Source organism: Mesoplodon densirostris, chromosome 2 (genome assembly GCF_025265405.1).
Source record: "Mesoplodon densirostris isolate mMesDen1 chromosome 2, mMesDen1 primary haplotype, whole genome shotgun sequence".
Classification (NCBI taxonomy): Eukaryota; Metazoa; Chordata; class Mammalia; order Artiodactyla; family Ziphiidae; genus Mesoplodon; species Mesoplodon densirostris.
Window position 1 is genome coordinate 7,933,557 of NC_082662.1, and position 17,398 is coordinate 7,950,954.

Consider the following 17,398-nt stretch of genomic DNA (forward strand, 5'->3'; position numbering starts at 1 on the left):
TTGCTCTTTTTTTTTCTTTCTTTTTTTTTTTTTTCCTCTACTTAGCGGACGAAGAAGCTCCTGATTATGGTTCTGGAATTCGACAGTCAGGAACAGCTAAAATATCTTTTGATAATGAGTACTTTAATCAGGTGAGAAATCTGCCGGGAAGAGGAAAACCTTGTGGAAGGATAAGGAAGTAGGCAGGCTTTGTAAGGAGGGTGTTCAGCACTGGAGGGCAGTTCTGCCTAGAACTAAAAAGCCTAGGTTACCACAGGGTCGGTAATAGAGCACGGGGCACACCTAACAATGACCCAGGTAGGGGTAAAGGCCCAGCATTTATATTGTGTTGTGTTGCCTTTGCTCAGACAGCTCTTAATCCACATAACTTTTCAGTCACTATTATTTGTTGGGCAAATAAATATAAGTTATGGAAATGGGGGGAAAATACGTTGTCATACTACTTCATCATCTGCTTACCCTTGCCTTGTTTTCAGAGTGACTTTTCTTCGGTTGCAATGACCCGTTCTGGTCTATCCTTGGAGGAGCTGAGGATTGTGGAAGGACAGGGTCAGAGTTCTGAGGTCATCACTCCTCCAGAAGAAATCAATCGAATGAATGACTTGGGTGTGTAATCAGAGTGTACTGTGATCGCATATGTTTTCAAAGAGGGAAAAATACTGCCCATTGTCAAGGAAGATAGTTGCTTTTATCATCTAGGGATGGAAAGATACACTCTCCTCTCTGAAAGGTGCTTTGTGTGTTACTTGAACCATACGTGTGTTCATTTGACCCTCTTTAGATTTGAAGTCAAGCACTTTGCTGGATGGTAAGATGGTAATGGAGGGATTTTCTGAAGAGATTGGCCACCACCTGAAACTGGGCAGTGCCTTCACTTTCCGTGTAACGGTGTTGCAGGCCAGTGGAATCCTCCCAGAGTATGCAGATGTCTTCTGTCAGTTCAAGTAAGCCGCCCCTTCGCCCTGCCTCCCCAGGCTCTTACCCCGGATGCTGTCCTCTGTGCGCTATAGAGCGATCTAACACTTGCCAGGTAGTACACACTCTTGAGAGAGAAATGACTACCAGCCGCTGAAATGAAACGCTTTCTTCACTCAAGATGGGAGTACGAACTGGAAACCTACAGTGGAATGAAACAGAGTTCATTGTGGGGAGGAGTGTGGCCAATATCCTGCTGGAAGGTTTGGTTGTGGACTGTCCCCCTCTGCCAGGAGTGTAGGATCAGATCCAGATGAGCCTACTTGCTGGTCTTTTTCAATGCTCTTCATGCTGAAATGTCACGTTAATAAACAAGTATGAAAACCATGAATGATCCAACCGCCAATTATGCTTATTTAATACTTGGCAAAGGGAAAATGTAAGTCATTTAAAGAGCAGCAAAATTCTGCATCCACTGAAAAAAAAAGCTAGTAAGTATGTAGAGAAGATGTGACAGGTTTCATTTCTCATCCACTCTCTAAGCATTTTCTGTCCTATAACCCTCTGGAGCTCTGTGCTCTAGGTACTTTCCTCTCAAGACCTCCAAAAACATTTTTTTGGAGAGTCTTTAAGTTTTAATACCCCCAAACATCAGTATGTCTTCAGTACTTGGAAAGGGCCACAGTACAAGAGAATGAAGTCTGAGCCACCCCATTCCTAAAGCCCACAGTTTGCCACTGGTGCCACCAAAAGGCTGCTTTAGATTTCTGCCACTCATTTCCCCTCAGTATGTGCCTTAGCCTTCCCTGGCGTCCTAAAGCAGCATTGCTTTTTACATAGATTTTAGCCAAGTCCTCAATTAAATGTGATTATTACATAGTAAGCTGCTAATATCATTTGCTGTAACTTATAATTGATGAAATAGTATCTGTCCAGTATAGATTTTGCCCATTTAATGTGTTTTCGCTAGGCCTCAGTTAGTAGCTGATGTATTTTATGGAAAAGACCTACTTGGTGAACTGACATCTGAAATGGCAATAGTGGTATGTTGACTTCTGTCCTAAAATCTCCTAAAAAGAGAGTAGTATCTCTACCTGGCATTAGCTCTGGAGGAAAGGGCATGTTGACTCATGCTGAAAGAAGACTCAAGTTCTTCTGAGGTTTTTATAAACTCTCATCTGGCCTGCACAGGGAAAACACAGCTGTAGAGCAATGTGAATGATTTCATGTGTCACTTCTGTGGAACCCCAGGATATTTGTATCTGCTCCAAGCAGAGCCTTGTTGGAGTGTAGATCAGAGATCAGCTGATGCTCATGGCGCCTCTGGCAGGTACACTGTGTGGTCTGGAGAGGAAGAAATTGGAAGAAAAAAAGGAGTAAGAAGTAAGAGAAGGAAAGGGAGAGATGTAAGGAGAAACTGAGAAGAAAGAAAATAGACAAGTACACGTAGGATGGAATGCTACAGTGCCACAGCGGTATGTGGCATCAGTGATTTGGATGCCTGGCAAAAGTACACCACTGTCTTCGGGCTCAGTGGATTACAGTTGACCCTTGAGCAACTCAGGAGTTAGGGCACTGACCCTCCGCACAGTCAGAAATCCGAGTGTGTATCCAGGGTTCCACCATATCTGCAGTTCCGCATCTAAGGATTCAACCAGCTGCGGATTGTGCAGTACCCTGGCATTTACTATGGAAAAAAGTCCACGTATAAGTGGACCCACGCAGTTCAAACCTGTGTTGTTCAAAGGTCAAGTGTAATTTGGAAGACTGGGTGTTCATGATCCTGGTCTTTCTACCCCCTACTCTAAGTGTTCTTGGACTTCCCTGGTGGTCCAGTGGTTAAGCCTTCGCGCTTCCACTGCAGACCCTGGTCGGGGAACTAAGATCCCACATGCCGCGTGACACAGTCAAAAAAAAAAAGTACTATTTCCATTTTTTTCTTGCAGGAGTGTGAGATATCCTTCTGGTGGATATTTCTATCTGGCAGTAAATCTTTGAACTGAGTATTCTATAATTCTCCACTTCTTTTTATGTCAGACTAATAATAGGGAGGGAGAGAGAACAATAAAATCTCATTTATGAGAATAAGTCAACATAGCCCACTGCCTCAAATATTTCAGGAGTATTTTCTACATTTAGAGCCCTCTGGGAGACACTCACTGTCTTTTGGGGAGACAAGCAAATAAATACATTATTACGAACAATGATATCATTGCTGTTGAAGAAATAGGTCTCTAGTGCTGTGGGTCATAGAACTGTTTGAGTGGATCAGGGAAGTTTTCCTGGAAGAGGTGATATTTGAATCTCTTCCTAGCTGGTCTTAGATAGACTCCCAGGCAAGTATGCTATCCACAGGCTTTGATACTATCTTATAGAAGCTTTAATCTGCCAAATCTTTTCTGTACAAAATGATTTCACAATTTTTATTTTCAGGAAAAAACTTTTACAAGGGAATAGGAGTTCACTGAATTCACTGTTTATACATTCACATGGCTAAGTGATAGGGTTAGTTGATTTTTCAGTCATTTTTGACATAAAAGCTAAAATGCTATCTGAGTGATATGGAAAACGTTCTCTACAAGGAAACGTAAATAACTTGACTCAGTTAAAGACTCTACTTAAGTAAGGTGCTGCTTTCCATGGGATCCAAGCTGATCCTGATGAAACTATTAATACGAAATTCACGTGGATCTTTTTTTTTTCTCTTAAGCTTTTTGCATCGCCATGATGAAGCATTCTCCACTGAACCCCTCAAAAACAATGGCAGAGGAAGTCCTCTGGGCTTTTATCATGTGCAGAATGTAAGTGACGTGGACGTTTTTGCCAAATGTTTTGCGGGTTTGTGGTACCTTGAAGCAGCTGCGGTGAGGCAGTCGTCATGTGTGGGTCCCTTTGGCTTTCTCAGCTGAAGAAGGATGATGATCTAAGCTGCTGTGTAGGGGGAGCTCTGTGATGAGAACAGACAGTGGAGGGAGCTGCCAGGGCCCTGAGCTAATCCTCAGTGGACAGAGCAGGCAGCATCTTCTCTGAATTACAGTGGGGCCTGTGAGTAGCCTGGGGGTTGGTCTGCCAATAAGTTCTTTGTCGGTTTGAATGTAGTGAGTTGTTTCAGTGTTTCCTTCCTAGAATAATAAGCATGTTGCATATGAGTTTTGTTAAAGTTAATATGTTATTCTTTAAACCATAAGAGACAAATAATTTGGTTGCAATTAATGTAGAAACTATGAAATACATTTTGTAGCTAAATTAAGATTCAGAATCTGTTTCCTTGCAGCTGATTCTATGATTAGTCCTTTAATGCCCCTTACAACTCTCTCATAAGTGGAATAAGAAAACAGACCTTCCATCTCTTCTAGAAAGATTTGCTCAACTCTGTTCAAAAGTCGTGATCCTCATTACAATAGCTAACATTCACTGAGAGCTTATTTTGTGTCAGTCGTTGTTACAGGTGTGTTTTTGTGTCTTAATTCATTTAATCCTCACTTTTATGCCATATACTTTCATAATCCCCATGTTCTAGTTGAGATTACCGAGGCAGAGAGCCCTCGAAATCACTCACCAAGGTTACAAAGCTAGGAAGAGGCAGAGGTGGGGTTTGAACCCAGGGAAATGTGGCTCTAGCATCCAGGAGCTTCACTACTGCTTGAACAGTCTCGTTCTCTTGCCAACCATAATCCACTCCCTAAAATGCGAGAGGAAAGGACAACTCCAGAAATGGAGCAAGCAAATACAGAACACACTGTTTTCTTTTTTATGTTTAATTGTATAAATATGAGCGTGCCTGTATATGATAAATATTGATTGGCTCCTGTGCACAAGGACTGTGCCTGACGCCACTGGGGGATGCTCAGATGAATCACAGGGTAGATGATGCCTCCGAAGATCTTAGAATTATCGGAGGGGAAATAAAATGCATATTTAAACAATAGTGATACAGGATATAGAAACATCCGAAAGGTATTCATTAAATGCAACGGGAGTAGAGAGGGAGAGTTATTTCTACTAATGGGAAGAGTCTTGTAAGCTACATTCTTTGTTGGGGGTGGTTTTTTTTTTTTTTTAAGCCACACCACCTCAGTAGTATACCTTTTTTTTTTTTTTTTTAAGAAGATGTTGGGGGTAGGAGTTTATTAATTAATTTATTTTTGCTGTGTTGGGTCTTCGTTTCTGTGCGAGGGCTTTCTCTAGTTGTGGCAAGTGGAAGCCACTCTTCATCGCGGTGCGCGGGGCTGTCACCATCGCAGCCTCTCTTGTTGCGGAGCACAGGCTCCAGACGCGCAGGCTCAGTAGATGTGGCTCACGGGCCCAGCTGCTCCGCGGCATGTGGGATCTTCCCAGACCAGGGCCGAACCCGTGTCCCCTCTGCATTAGCAGGCAGATTCTCAACCACTGCGCCACCAGGGAAGCCCGGGGTGGATGTTTTTGTAGAGAAAGGAGGTGGGGGAACTTCCTGAAGACTGTAGTGTAAATAAGAAAAGGTGGGTCACGCTTGGCACTGTACCTGGCACAGAGTCTGCAGTCGTGTTTTTCATACTGTTTTTGGCAGTTTGAGCTGGGCCTTGAAGTATAGGGATGACAGCGGTACAGAGTTGTGGGAAGGCCTCCCAGGCGTGGCTGCAGCCTGGGCCAGCCCTCAGGCACGGTGGAGGAGAGAGCCGGCGAAGGGAGCAGCAGACTGAGTCCAACCATTGTGTGAAGGCAGCAGAGGGGCCAGAGGTCTTTGGGGCAGACAGTGGAGGGTGTTGAATGCCTGGAGCTCGATGCAGTTACTGTAGAAGGAAAACCAGAGAAGAGCCGCCCCTCTCTTTTGGTGTGAGAGGCCTTCATAGTGAAATTCCCAGCACATACTGGGTACTCAAAGTGCTGTAGTGCTGTTTGCAGCAAAAATGTGTATTTTCCTATAATAAATCTTTCGCTAATCTAGGTTGCCTTTATTCCTTATTAGATTGCAGTGGAGGTTACGGAATCATTTGTGGACTATATCAAAACCAAGCCTATCGTGTTTGAAGTCTTTGGGCATTATCAGCAGCACCCACTTCACCTGCAAGGACAGGAGCTTAACAGGTTTGGACCGAATGAGCAGAGATTTTTGTTATTGATATTATTGTTGTTGTTATTGTTGTTACTGTCACTTGCTGGAAAAGAAGAAATCTTTGGAGGAATTAAGATAGGTAAATAACCGTTTTATAGATTACCCTACGTTTCCATTTCAGAAACATCACCATCTTTCTTCTAAGCCACCCAGTCACTAACTGTAGGTAGAGCAAATTGAGTTTTGCCCAGATGACCTTGAGTACTGTCTTTTTGTACAAAGAGACTTTGAATAGGATAGAAAGTTGAGGTGATAGGGATATAACCTGAAAGTTGTGTATAATTGGTCCTAACCACCCAGAACTTTATGAAGCATAAAGTCACTATGAAGCATGTATCTCTAAGTGGAGACATCAAAATTGGGGAGGAGGACAATGATGGGGACTTCGGGATGCTGGCAGAGTGTCACTGTGAACAGAAAACTTTCCTTATTTATTAGCTCTGACTTACAAGGGGACTTTTCTCAAAATGTCTTAGCCTCAGTTTTACTGTGTGGGTTTATATGTGATATCTGATAACATACCAGAGTTGAAAGTACAGATGATCCGTTTTTAAAGGGGATTTAAACACGCCATTAATACCAGCATGGGACTGTCTAGTCTTGAAGAACTTTTGTCTTCCTTTGCAGTCCACCCCAGCCATCTCGACGATTCTTCCCTCCGCCCATGCCACTATCCAAGCCAGGTGAGCACAGCTGCGTTCTCTGTATGATGTACATCTCTTATTCTGAGTGACTTTTCAGATAAAAAATCGTATTCAAATTCCTACTCCACTTGTGTGCATCCCTGTGTGCTCCGGTGTCCAGTAGGAAGGAGAATTGTTGGCTCCTGATGTGAAATAAGAGGTGCCAAACAATAGGGCTCTATATCCCCGCCGATACTGAGGTCTTCTTACCGCAGATCTCGATAAGCTCCATGTTCCTAAATGTCTCTGCTTTGTGTGTAACTCCCTTTAACTGTCAGGTGACTGGGCACTCCTTTGCATATTACGTTTTTTCTGCATGTTCATGTCTCCTGTTCTGATTTTCCTTTGTTTATTTTCATCCCTTTTCCTCGTTGCCCACTTGCCTCATTCCCACCCCGCCCTGTGCTCATTCTCCACCTCTGTGCTCCTCACCTCCGTCCTGCCTTCAGACCATGAGAGAAAGATTGAGCTGATTCGGTTTCTCGTATCTGACTATGTGAACGTGCATGTGTTGGACACATTTTCTGAGCATGCCAGTGTGCTCGCTTCCTCCGCCATTGCCACCTTCCAGGATGAGGCTGACCCATTGCCGCCTTTTCTCTTTCTGCCAGTTCCCAGCTGCCAGACCGAGAGGGTACCTAAACGAGATGGTTAGTAGCTAAAATTAGCTCTGCCTTAGATGTAGAACCATCCTCAGAGGCTGGTCCTAAAGCCTGGCTCTCCGTGTATGAAACACCAAGGTTTCTGTTTGCTACTTGACCTGCATGTAGAGTTCAGCACATTGTCAAGATCATATCACATTTCCTTCAGAGACATTTTTGGGAAGCACCTTCTCTATTTATACCCCTTTCACATCATCCAGGGGGGTGGGGGAGGGGCTCCTTCTATCTGTTGGTGTGGATTCTTTGCAATGGTATTTTTAATTTTAAAGGTTTTTTTTTTTACTGGCAGCTGGCTTTTTGTAATGCTCTAGTTTTGCTTTCTGACCCTCAGATGCCCACCAGAGCCAGTAACCCCCTATTATCTTCTTGACTGGCATCATCACCAGCTTACCTGGAATTCAGCTAGGGTGAATAATGCTGATAGGCCATGCCTCTGAATAGCGCTGTATGAGTCATACAGCCCCTTTAGATGCATTGTGTCAGTGGATCCTCACAACATCTTTTTAGATAGTAGGCAAGATACTATGATCTTCATTTTCTAGTTGAGGAGACAGACTCCCAGAGGTTAAGTGACTCAACCAAAGTTTCATAGCTAGTTAGTGGTTGAGCGATAATTAGATCCCAAGTCACTGGACTCTCACACCACTGCTCCCAGGTTCAGAGCAGAGAACCCTCTTTGTATTGCCAAGATTTCAGAATTTCTATGTAGTGTTTCAAAATGCCCACCATGTGGAATCTGAAATTCTTGAAAATATGGGGGTTTTGGCTAATATATTTCATCAGTACAGATAAGAATATGGAATTCACATCTGAAGAAAATGGGTAACATGAGATCATTTACAGAATCCTGTATTTACAGATGAGACCAGTGGTTCCCAAACTTGTCCACACATTGGAATCACCTGGGGGGCTTCAAACCTCTCAGAGGGCTGAGTCCCACCCCTTGAGACTGTGATTTAATTGGCTGGCGGTGTGGCCTGGGCCATTTTTAAGATCCCCAGGTGACCCTCGTGTGCAGGGAGGTTTAGGAACCACTGGGTTGGAGGACGGGTCTTTCCCGCCACAGCAGCTTTGTTGAGGCCCTGTGATGAGCGAGGCTCGCCCCACATTGCCTGTCCCACATTGTTACTGTGCTCTGCATGCTGCAAATGTGAGAGTCTAAGGAAGGTTTTTTAATGGTTTTGTGAGCACATTTACTCTGCATGAAACCTGTTTTCTCATCATTGGGTAGTTTGTTGAGAGGGAAAAAGATGCTGACTCTCTGTTTTCCTTGTTCTCTGAAGTTAGAGGTACTAATATAGTTGATGGTGAAGTTTCTCTGGCTCTTCTGCACTGAAATCTATCCCCTCACTCTCGCTGCCTTTCCCAAGTGTGTCCTTGAAGACTGACATTAGAGAAGCTTATACCTTTGCTGAGTAGACTTGGACCAAATTTTAACATTTTCTAAAAACTTTTAAAAGTTCCAGCCACCAAGTTAAATACCATGAGCAAAACCAGCCTTGGCCAGAGCATGAGCAAGTACGATCTTCTGGTTTGGTTTGAGATCAGTGAATTGGAGCCTACGGGAGAGTAAGTCCAACTTTATAAATTTTTAAATATGACAACTTTTCCAAAATTAGAAAATGTAATTTTGAGTCTCTCTTGTCTTTGGGTTCACAGAACATTGTCACATTCCAGTTTTGAACTGAATTTGGGGTGGGGAGGGTCTTTATATTATTCTTTGAATCAGATGTTTGTCAGAGAACCATCTAGTATAATAATTTACCTTCTTGTTAGCAATAGCAAGATCCTGGAGACTGGCACTTTGTTATAAGGGAAGACAACCTGCAAAGTGGGTTTTAGCAGCAGCAAAGCAAAGGGAGTCAGAAGCATATTGCACATAAAAGGGCCAAAGGCATATCAGTATGTCAGGGCATTAGGGGACAGAATGTTTCTGTAGACCAAGGTTTCTCAGCCTCTCACTGGGGCCAGATGATTCTCTGTTGTTGGGGTTGTCCTGTGCGTTGTAGGATATTTAGCTGCATCCCTGACCTCTACCCATAAGATGCCAGTAGCACCTCCCCTCCTGTTGTGACAACAGACGTTGCCAGATGGCCCCTAGGGGTCAAAATTACCCCCCGTTGAGGACCACTGGCCCAGATCAAAATGATCAGCATCAGCTTCCTCTCTCTGTATGAGCTGTGTTAGACTAAGTGACAAATGGAATTACTGTTTATAGTTGTCTCGGAAATGCTTTTGAAAAACACAAAAGAGATCCCTCTCCCGAAACAGAGGCAAGGGGCTGTATCAGTTAGTGTAAAGGGTAGGGGATAAATGTTATCTTAAGGATCCTCTGTTTATAATGCTGGGTAATACCATTATGATCACCTCCATAAAACATTTACTGAGTTCCTACTGTGTGTGAGGTTTGGCTCTATCCATCCTATACGGAGTTGTCAGTGGTGACGTTGCTTCAAGGAATTTGACTTTCCACAGACAGATCTATAATGTGATTATAACTTACATTATGGGGGAGCAGTAGTTACGGTAAATGGTTTCTACTGAGTTAATTGCTTTCTGATTCTTAAAAAATGATCTAGAATCTGAAATTATCTCTTTCTTATCTCCTGACACTTGCCATTGCAGTTATATGTTATTTATGGAAATATCTGTTAGACAGAGAGCTGGGATTGGAGCCAAAAGATGTTACTGCCCTATGAATACTTCAGTCTAGTCAGGATGATGAGACACACATATGTGGAAAGGTTTACTAAATGCATATGACTGTCCAGTTAAATGTCCACCCCAGATGGTGAGAAAGACATGGGATCGGAGTTTAGAAAACAAAGACCGCTGAGGGCTGGGGTGACCAGGGAGGACCTCGCAGGTGAAGTTGCACTTAGCACAAGCATTCTGTCTAACTTCTTTGTTTTACATTTCTGTTTTTATAGGTATATTCCAGCTGTGGTTGACCATACAGCAGGCTTGCCCTGCCAGGGGACATTTTTGCTTCACCAGGTACCAATGAAGGAGCAAAAGAGGGCTTAGAAGGGAACACCAAAAAAGTTAGAATAAGAAACATAACTCTCTGTTTCTCTGCTTTTTTATCTCCATTTCAAGGGAATTTGGAAGTCAGGTGACATTGCCCCATCCTTTTTTTTTTTTTCTTTCGTTAATATTTCTCAAACCTTGGCTTATATTTATTGATATATACCCTGGCTTTTATGTGTAAATATATTTTAAAAGAGCTATTTTGAAAGACTTTATTTCATTCAGTTGCATAGTAATTTGTGCAGCTCCCATGTTATTTTATACAATTTTCACTTTGTGATGTTTGGAAACTCTGCTTTCACAGCCAAAAGTTCTTAATGGAGATTGAAGATGAAGGTTTCAGTGGACTAAAAATCTGGCCATGAAATGTAGGCCCCCTTTGGCAAATCAAAAGTAGATTTAGTCAGTGCTCAAAAGTGCTTATGAGCCAGATGAGCACACTCTGGGACTTTCAATCTGGGCATCGGTTCTTAAAAGCCATATCAGAACCTGGCTCTTCCTCAGTCCCTGACCTGTGTCCCTTTGTTCAGAATAGCAGTGTGGACAGCATTTCCCCTCTCCCTCCATACCTCCCCTTCCTGCCCATCAGACGATCCAGAAAAGGACAAACAAGAGGAAATAAGAGATTGTCCCAGCTAAACTGCAACCCTGCTCCATTATCTAGGGCATCCAGCGAAGGATCACAGTAACCATCATCCATGAGAAAGGGAGTGAGCTCCACTGGAAGGATGTCCGTGAGCTGGTGGGAGGTGAGTATGTTCCAGCAGTTGAGGACGGGCCTTAGCGGAGTGACTGCTCCCTGTTCGGAGCACAGGGAGTGTGCGGAAGGCTGCGCTGGAGAGCATGACTGTCAGAAGAGAGTCCTTGAGTTGGAAACTACCCTTGTTTCCAGCTCCCTTCATCAGTTATTCAACCTGCCATTGTTTTTCTCAGCACCTGTGGGAGCAGTTCTAGGCCCGAGGCTGGAGAGGGCCTAAGAGAAGTCTCTGCTCCTTGTGAGCTTGGGGTCTAGTGAGGAGACAGCGTGTGTGCATGTACAGAGCAGTTTGATGAGTGAGTACCAAATGAGAACAACTGAAAGACCTGTGCTAAAAGAGTTGACGACAAAAAAGATCCAGGAGAACTGGGTTAGCTTGTGGGAGATGATCTGAGTAGATTTGAGAGAACTTAGAGGGTTTCGTTTTTTTGCAAGCTTTGGAGATAGAGAGTCGGCAATGTCTAACGTGCAAATGGCTAGAAATCTATGGCCAGAGTGGGGAGACTAAACTAAAGCACCGTGAGAGGAAAGAGTGGCCGAATAGCATAAGCTGTAGAACGAGAGCCCAAGGCAGGGGGTCTGCACCTAGTTTTGCCATGGACCCCTTTGGCAGTGGTGAAGCCTCAGAATTCTGTTTTTAAATGTAGAAAATAAAGCACTTAGGATTACAAAGGGAACTAATAATATTGAAATACAATTGTTAAACTGCTAAACAAATTTGTAACATAAGCTCTTCAATGATGTGGTCAATAAGCAGCAGGGGGGCTTCCCTGGTGGCACAGTGGTTGAGAGTCCTCCTGCCGATGCAGGGGACACGGGTTCGTGCCCCAGTCTGGGAAGATCCCACATGCTGCGGAGCGGTTGGGCCCGTGAGCCATGGCCATTGAGCCTGCGCGTCCGGAGCCTGTGCTCCGCAACGGGAGAGGCCACAGCAGTGAGAGGCCCACGTACAGCAAAAAAAAAAAAAAAAAAAAAAAAAGCAGCGGATCTAATTTCTATCATTTCAAAGTGGTGATGAATGTCAAGATACTTCACATTAGTGTGATATGAAAACATCTGTGATTTCTGCTGGGGACAGAGGTATAGGTACTGCTGATTCTCCTGTGGTTTGTGCCCTCCCCTCATAATTGCAGGGAAAGGCAAATTTCAGTTAGAGGTTCCTGAAAATAAAGTTGTAATTTTTTTTTTCCCATCCAGTTCAGACCTCCTGAATTCTAACCATAAACCCCTTGGGTATCTGTGGACCAGATTAAGAAGCCCTGGAAGGAAGATTATACTCTGTCCTATCTGGGGCAGTGGTTTTCAAGCTTTTCAAGATTAATTTTTTTTTTTTTTTTTTTTTTTTGGCGGTACACGGGCCTCTCACTGTGGCCTCTCCCGTTGCGGAGCACAGGCTCTGGACGCACAGGCTCAGCAGCCATGGCTCACGGGCCCAGCTGCTCCACGGCATGTGGGATCTTCCCAGACCGGGGCACGAACCCGTGTCCCCTGCATCGGCAGGGGGACTCTCAACCACTGCGCCACCAGGGAAGCCCTCAAGATTAATTTTTACACAAAACAAGAGAGATGCTTTCTGACCAGAAAGGGTGGGGAGCAGAGGCAGCAGTTACTAAGGCTTCTCTCTAACCCTATGGCTTATTATTTTTATGACAAACATGAAATGTGGCAGGTGATCTTCTGAATGCTCTAAAAATATTAGTTTATTTAATATAACATAACAAAATATAATATGATTGTAACAATCTTATAAGGGAAGAATTGTTATTCCCACTTCACAAGTGAGGAAAGTGAGGCTCAGAGGTTGAGCATATGCCCAGGCCACACAGATAGTTAGTGTTGGAGCTGAGATTTGAACCCAGGCAGTCCTGCTCCAGAGACTGTGTTCTTAACCTCTGTGCAGTGCTGCATCCCCTACTGTTATTTGAAAACAGCATTGTAAGATTTTAAAAAAGAAAGTGGTGTAATGAAGGCAGTGGCTTAAGAAGTCTGGAGAAGGTGAGTGTGGGATGGCTTGGAAAGAGGGAGACGTGAGAGCAGCAGGGAGACCAGTTAAGTGGCTGTTGCCGTGTCTGAGATCAGAAGGGGATGACCTTCGTGAGCAGGGCAGTGATGTTGGAAATTAAAGCTGAGACAGGTATGAGAAGCTCTTTGAACAAAGAGTAAGTTTTCACTGTTGACTAAATGTGGGATGTAAAGGGGAGACAGAATATGGAGAAGAATGGAAGGCCAAGAATTACAGAATTAGACTGTAGGATTATAGCTGACCAAACGACGCTTCCGGCACCTGAAATTACAGAGATTTGACAGTCTCTTTTTGGCCTAATGAATTACCACTTTGTTTTTATTTATTTGTTTGTTTGTTTGTTTATTAAAACCAGTTGATTTTTTTAAAAATTAATTAATTTATTTATTTTTGGCTGTGTTGGGTCTTGGTTGCTGTGCGCGGGCTTTCTCTAGTTGCGGCAAGCAGGGGCTACTCTTCCTTGTGGTGCGCGGGCTTCTCACTGTGGTGGCTTCTCTTGTTGCAGAGCACAGACTCTAGGCATGCGGGCTTCAGTAGTTGTGGCTCCCGGGCTCTAGAATGCAGGCTCAGTAGTTGTGGCTCGTCGGCTCTAGAGCGCAGGCTCAGTAGTTGTGGTGCACGGGCTTAGTTGCTCCATGGCATGTGGGGTCTTCCCGGAGCAGGGCTCGAACCCGTGTCCCCTGTATTGGCAGGCGGATTCTTAACCACTGCGCCACCAGGGAAGTCCTACCACTTTGTTTTTAAACGTACCCATGTTCTGGTTTCTTTCTTCTTTCAGGCCGGATTAGGAATAAAGCTGAGGTGGACGAAGCCACAGTTGATGCCATCCTCTCCTTAAATATCATCTCTGCCAAGTACCTGAAGTCTTCCCACAACTCTAGCAGGTGGGGCACCCGGGGAATGTGGTGAGTCAGCCCTCGGGGGGTTGATTGATTCACTGTAGATTCCTTGTTCATTAATGACTCCCCCCTTCTCACTTCAGAGTTCCCTGTTTCCTCCCCTGTCTGCCCTGCTCTTCAAAAATAAAAGCATAAATCATTGGAGATACTTGTATGTGATGATAACCCCAGAGAATGGAAATGTTCTATCCCCTGGGGAGTTTGAGTAGATGTAATACAGTGACAGAGAAAAAGCAGAAAAAGAAAACTCAGCATGCCACCCAAGGGTTTAAAAGTACAAATTAATTACGGTTAAGACTAAGTGTTTTCCTATGAAGTGGTTGCTGTGGAGAAAGACCTCTCGGCCTGGGATGTCATGGGAACATGCCCTCCAAGGTATAGTGAACCCTCCTGTGTCCATCTTTGCTGCTGCCAGTATCGGCTCAAGGAGTCTCAGTATCTGCTTTTCATTTTCCTTTATGCATGAAGGCAATAAATTATTATAAACTCTTCTGACTAAGATTGGCTGCTATAAATAATGAATTTTATTTTAAATTTTAAATTAGTGTCCCTTAGCAGTCCATTCTATAATCAAGTGATGACAATGCATAAAGTACCTAGCCGTTCTACTTTCCCGTGTCAGACTGGAAATAAATCTGCTGGGGCGCTTTTACCTCCCTGGGAAAGGAGTCCCATCATCGTGCACAGAGACTCCCATTTCTCTACGTGGTGAGGGCTAGGAAACAGGCATGGCTGTGTGTTCTAATGTGGGCTCAGAACTCAGCCTTCGAATTACAGGATTTCTCTGTGGTCTGCCTGTTCCTAAAAAAGTTGCTCACATGTGTTGGCACGAGGGGGAGGAAAGATAAGACAATAAGCAGAAGCAGAAATGAAAAGTTCGGGCCAGGATTAATTTCTTTACATTGTTTCTGTGTGTTACTGTTTTGCATGGGAGTGAGGAAAAGGAAACAAATGTCTGTTTGCTTTTTGCCAGTCAGAGGAGCTGGCAGGAGCTGTGGACAGAAAGGGAAGGTGGGTGAGACGGTGTGCACCTATGTGGAGGGGGTGTGGCAGAGGTAAAGTAGGGTGCTTTGACCCCCGCCTGGGCCTATTCCTGGGCAAAATCTTGAAACAATACCATTTCTCTGAAGTCAGCATTAACCCCACATAGCGTTCCCTCTTCTGCCAGACATTTACAGCAAGTATTCAGCTGGCATTCACCACATTTTCCTTGCAACTATGAGAAATATATCTTAAACTTCCCTATGGTACTTTGCAAAACAGGGAAAAATGGTGTTTGGTTGAAGTGCTGGTTATGTTAAACTTGCCTACATTAGAGTCACCTTCAAAAGTCCTTTGATTCCTGTCCGGCAGCGTGTCACATGCTATAGAAGATGAATTTGGCTTTGTTAGAAGCAGTTTATCTTTCCCAGTAGAAGCTTAGAGTTAATCAAAAAAGTTGCTGGGACTTCCCTGGTGGCGCAGCAGTTAAGAATCTGCCTGCCAACGCAAGGGACACAGGTTTGAGCCCTGGTCCGGGAAGATCCCACATGCCGTGGAGCAACTAAACCTGTGTGCCACAACTACTGCGCCCACGTGCTGCAACTACTGGAGCCTGCGTGCCTACAGCCCACGTGCCACAACTGCTGAGCCCGTGTGCTGCAACTGCTGAAGCCTATGTGCCTAGAGCCCGTGCTCCACAACAAGAGAAACCACCACAGTGAGGAGCCCATGCACTGCAATGAAGAGTAACCGCTGCTCGCCACAACTAGAGAAAGCCCGTATGCAGCAACAAAGACCCAACACAGCCAAAAAGGTTAAAAAAAAAAAAGTTGCTAAAGTCAAGAGTAATAAAAAGAGGAATTTCCCTGGTGGCGCAGTGGTTAATAATCCACCTGCCAATGCAGGGGACACGGGTTCTAGCCCTGGTCCAGGAAGATCCCACATGCCGCGGAGCAACTAAGCCCATGCGCCACAACTACTGAGCCTGTGCAACTACTGAAGCCCGTGTGCCTAGAGCCCGTGCTCCGCAACAAGAGAAGCCACCGCAATGAGAAGTCCGTGCACTGCAAGGAAGGGTAGCCCCTGCTCACTGCAACTAGAGAAAGCCCGCACGCAGCAGCAAAGACCTAACACAGCCAAAATATAAATAAATAAATAAATAAATAAAAATTTTAAAAAGAAGATACAGACTTTAAACACTTGTTTTAACTTAAAGTATATAAATGTACATTAATTTGTCAAGCTCTTGCTATAGGGCCAAGGCCTTTTCTTTCATTGTAGGCTCATTTATTAGACTTCTGACTGTCTTGCAAAGCCACACCCATAATTCATCACCTATGTTTTTCAATTTGGTGGAACTAGAAACCTATGAATAAAATCTAAGTGCAGAATCCTTTAAACTTTTTATCATATATCATCAAAATTTTATTTCCCTCTTTCTTTTACATTGATCTCACCCAAACTTAACAGCTGTTTTTTAAACAACTCACCATTATCAAGTCTTTTTAAAATGTTCAATTTATTTTTCACACTAAGTTTCCACACTTAGTTTTGTTTCACACTGAACAAAAATTCTTTTTGCCCTCATGTTTCAGTGATTTATCTAATATTGAATTAAATTAGGTAATTATAATAACAAATACAACTACATAAACAAGTTTGTACTACTGACACTTGAGAAGCATGAAACTCAGCTCTCTGGAGCAAATTGTCTGGGCGATGAGCTACCTCTTTATTTTAGAATAATGTTCAATGAGAAATGGACGTCAGTCTATACATTGTAGGGGTGTGGAGAGCATAAGTTCATTTGGTAAGTGGCTAAATGGGGTTTGGTTAAGAGAGCTTTTGTTCTTTTTGCCTAAGGTTTAATGTTTAAAGTTGAACTTACAGAACTCCAGTTGGGTGTATTACATACGTAACTAGAGGGCTCCTGTGATATATTGATAGTGGAGCACAGCTGACAAGGGCCATTACTCCTTTTCTTCCCAGCCCTGCATTTCTGTTACCTACTGACTTGGTTTTCCCTTAACTCCATAGCAACTTCCTACCATTTCCAATAGTAAAGTCACCTCCTAAAGGGATGTTAATAGAGGTGGTCTCCACTCTCCCTTCTGTGCCCAGCATTTCCTTAACTGAACGTCTCAGGGGAGGGACCCGTGTCATTGTAAGCCCTTTATCAAATTGTGTCCCGTGGAATTCTCTGTTAATTGTTTGTACACTTGAATTCACTTTTGCTTATCAGCAAACTTGTGTTTTTATATATATATTTTTTTCTCTTCTATCTCTCTCTCCCTCTCTTTTTTCCTTTTTTTTCTTTTGCTGCACTAACAAAAGCTTTTTCTGTGTTTTTACAGGC

At 43.7% G+C, this 17,398-nt stretch overlaps 1 protein-coding gene across 8 annotated transcripts in view; it reads left to right on the plus strand.

Annotated features, from left to right (window-relative positions):
- Positions 1–17,398, plus strand: part of KIF1B (kinesin family member 1B) — a 149,187-nt gene that overhangs the window by 114,779 nt on the left and 17,010 nt on the right. For 5 of the 8 annotated variants that reach the window (XM_060088945.1, XM_060088944.1, XM_060088947.1 and 2 more), the window contains 10 exons: positions 46–131; positions 477–606; positions 782–944; positions 3,626–3,716; positions 5,861–5,979; positions 6,635–6,690; positions 8,813–8,921; positions 10,283–10,349; positions 11,047–11,131; positions 13,941–14,067. In XM_060088945.1, coding sequence (XP_059944928.1) covers positions 46–131; positions 477–606; positions 782–944; positions 3,626–3,716; positions 5,861–5,979; positions 6,635–6,690; positions 8,813–8,921; positions 10,283–10,349; positions 11,047–11,131; positions 13,941–14,067 — 1,033 coding nt within the window. The remainder of the gene's footprint in view (positions 1–45; positions 132–476; positions 607–781; positions 945–3,625; positions 3,717–5,860; positions 5,980–6,634; positions 6,691–8,812; positions 8,922–10,282; positions 10,350–11,046; positions 11,132–13,940; positions 14,068–17,398) is intronic. The other 3 variants (XM_060088946.1, XM_060088948.1, XM_060088951.1) reach the window with 1 other exon arrangement.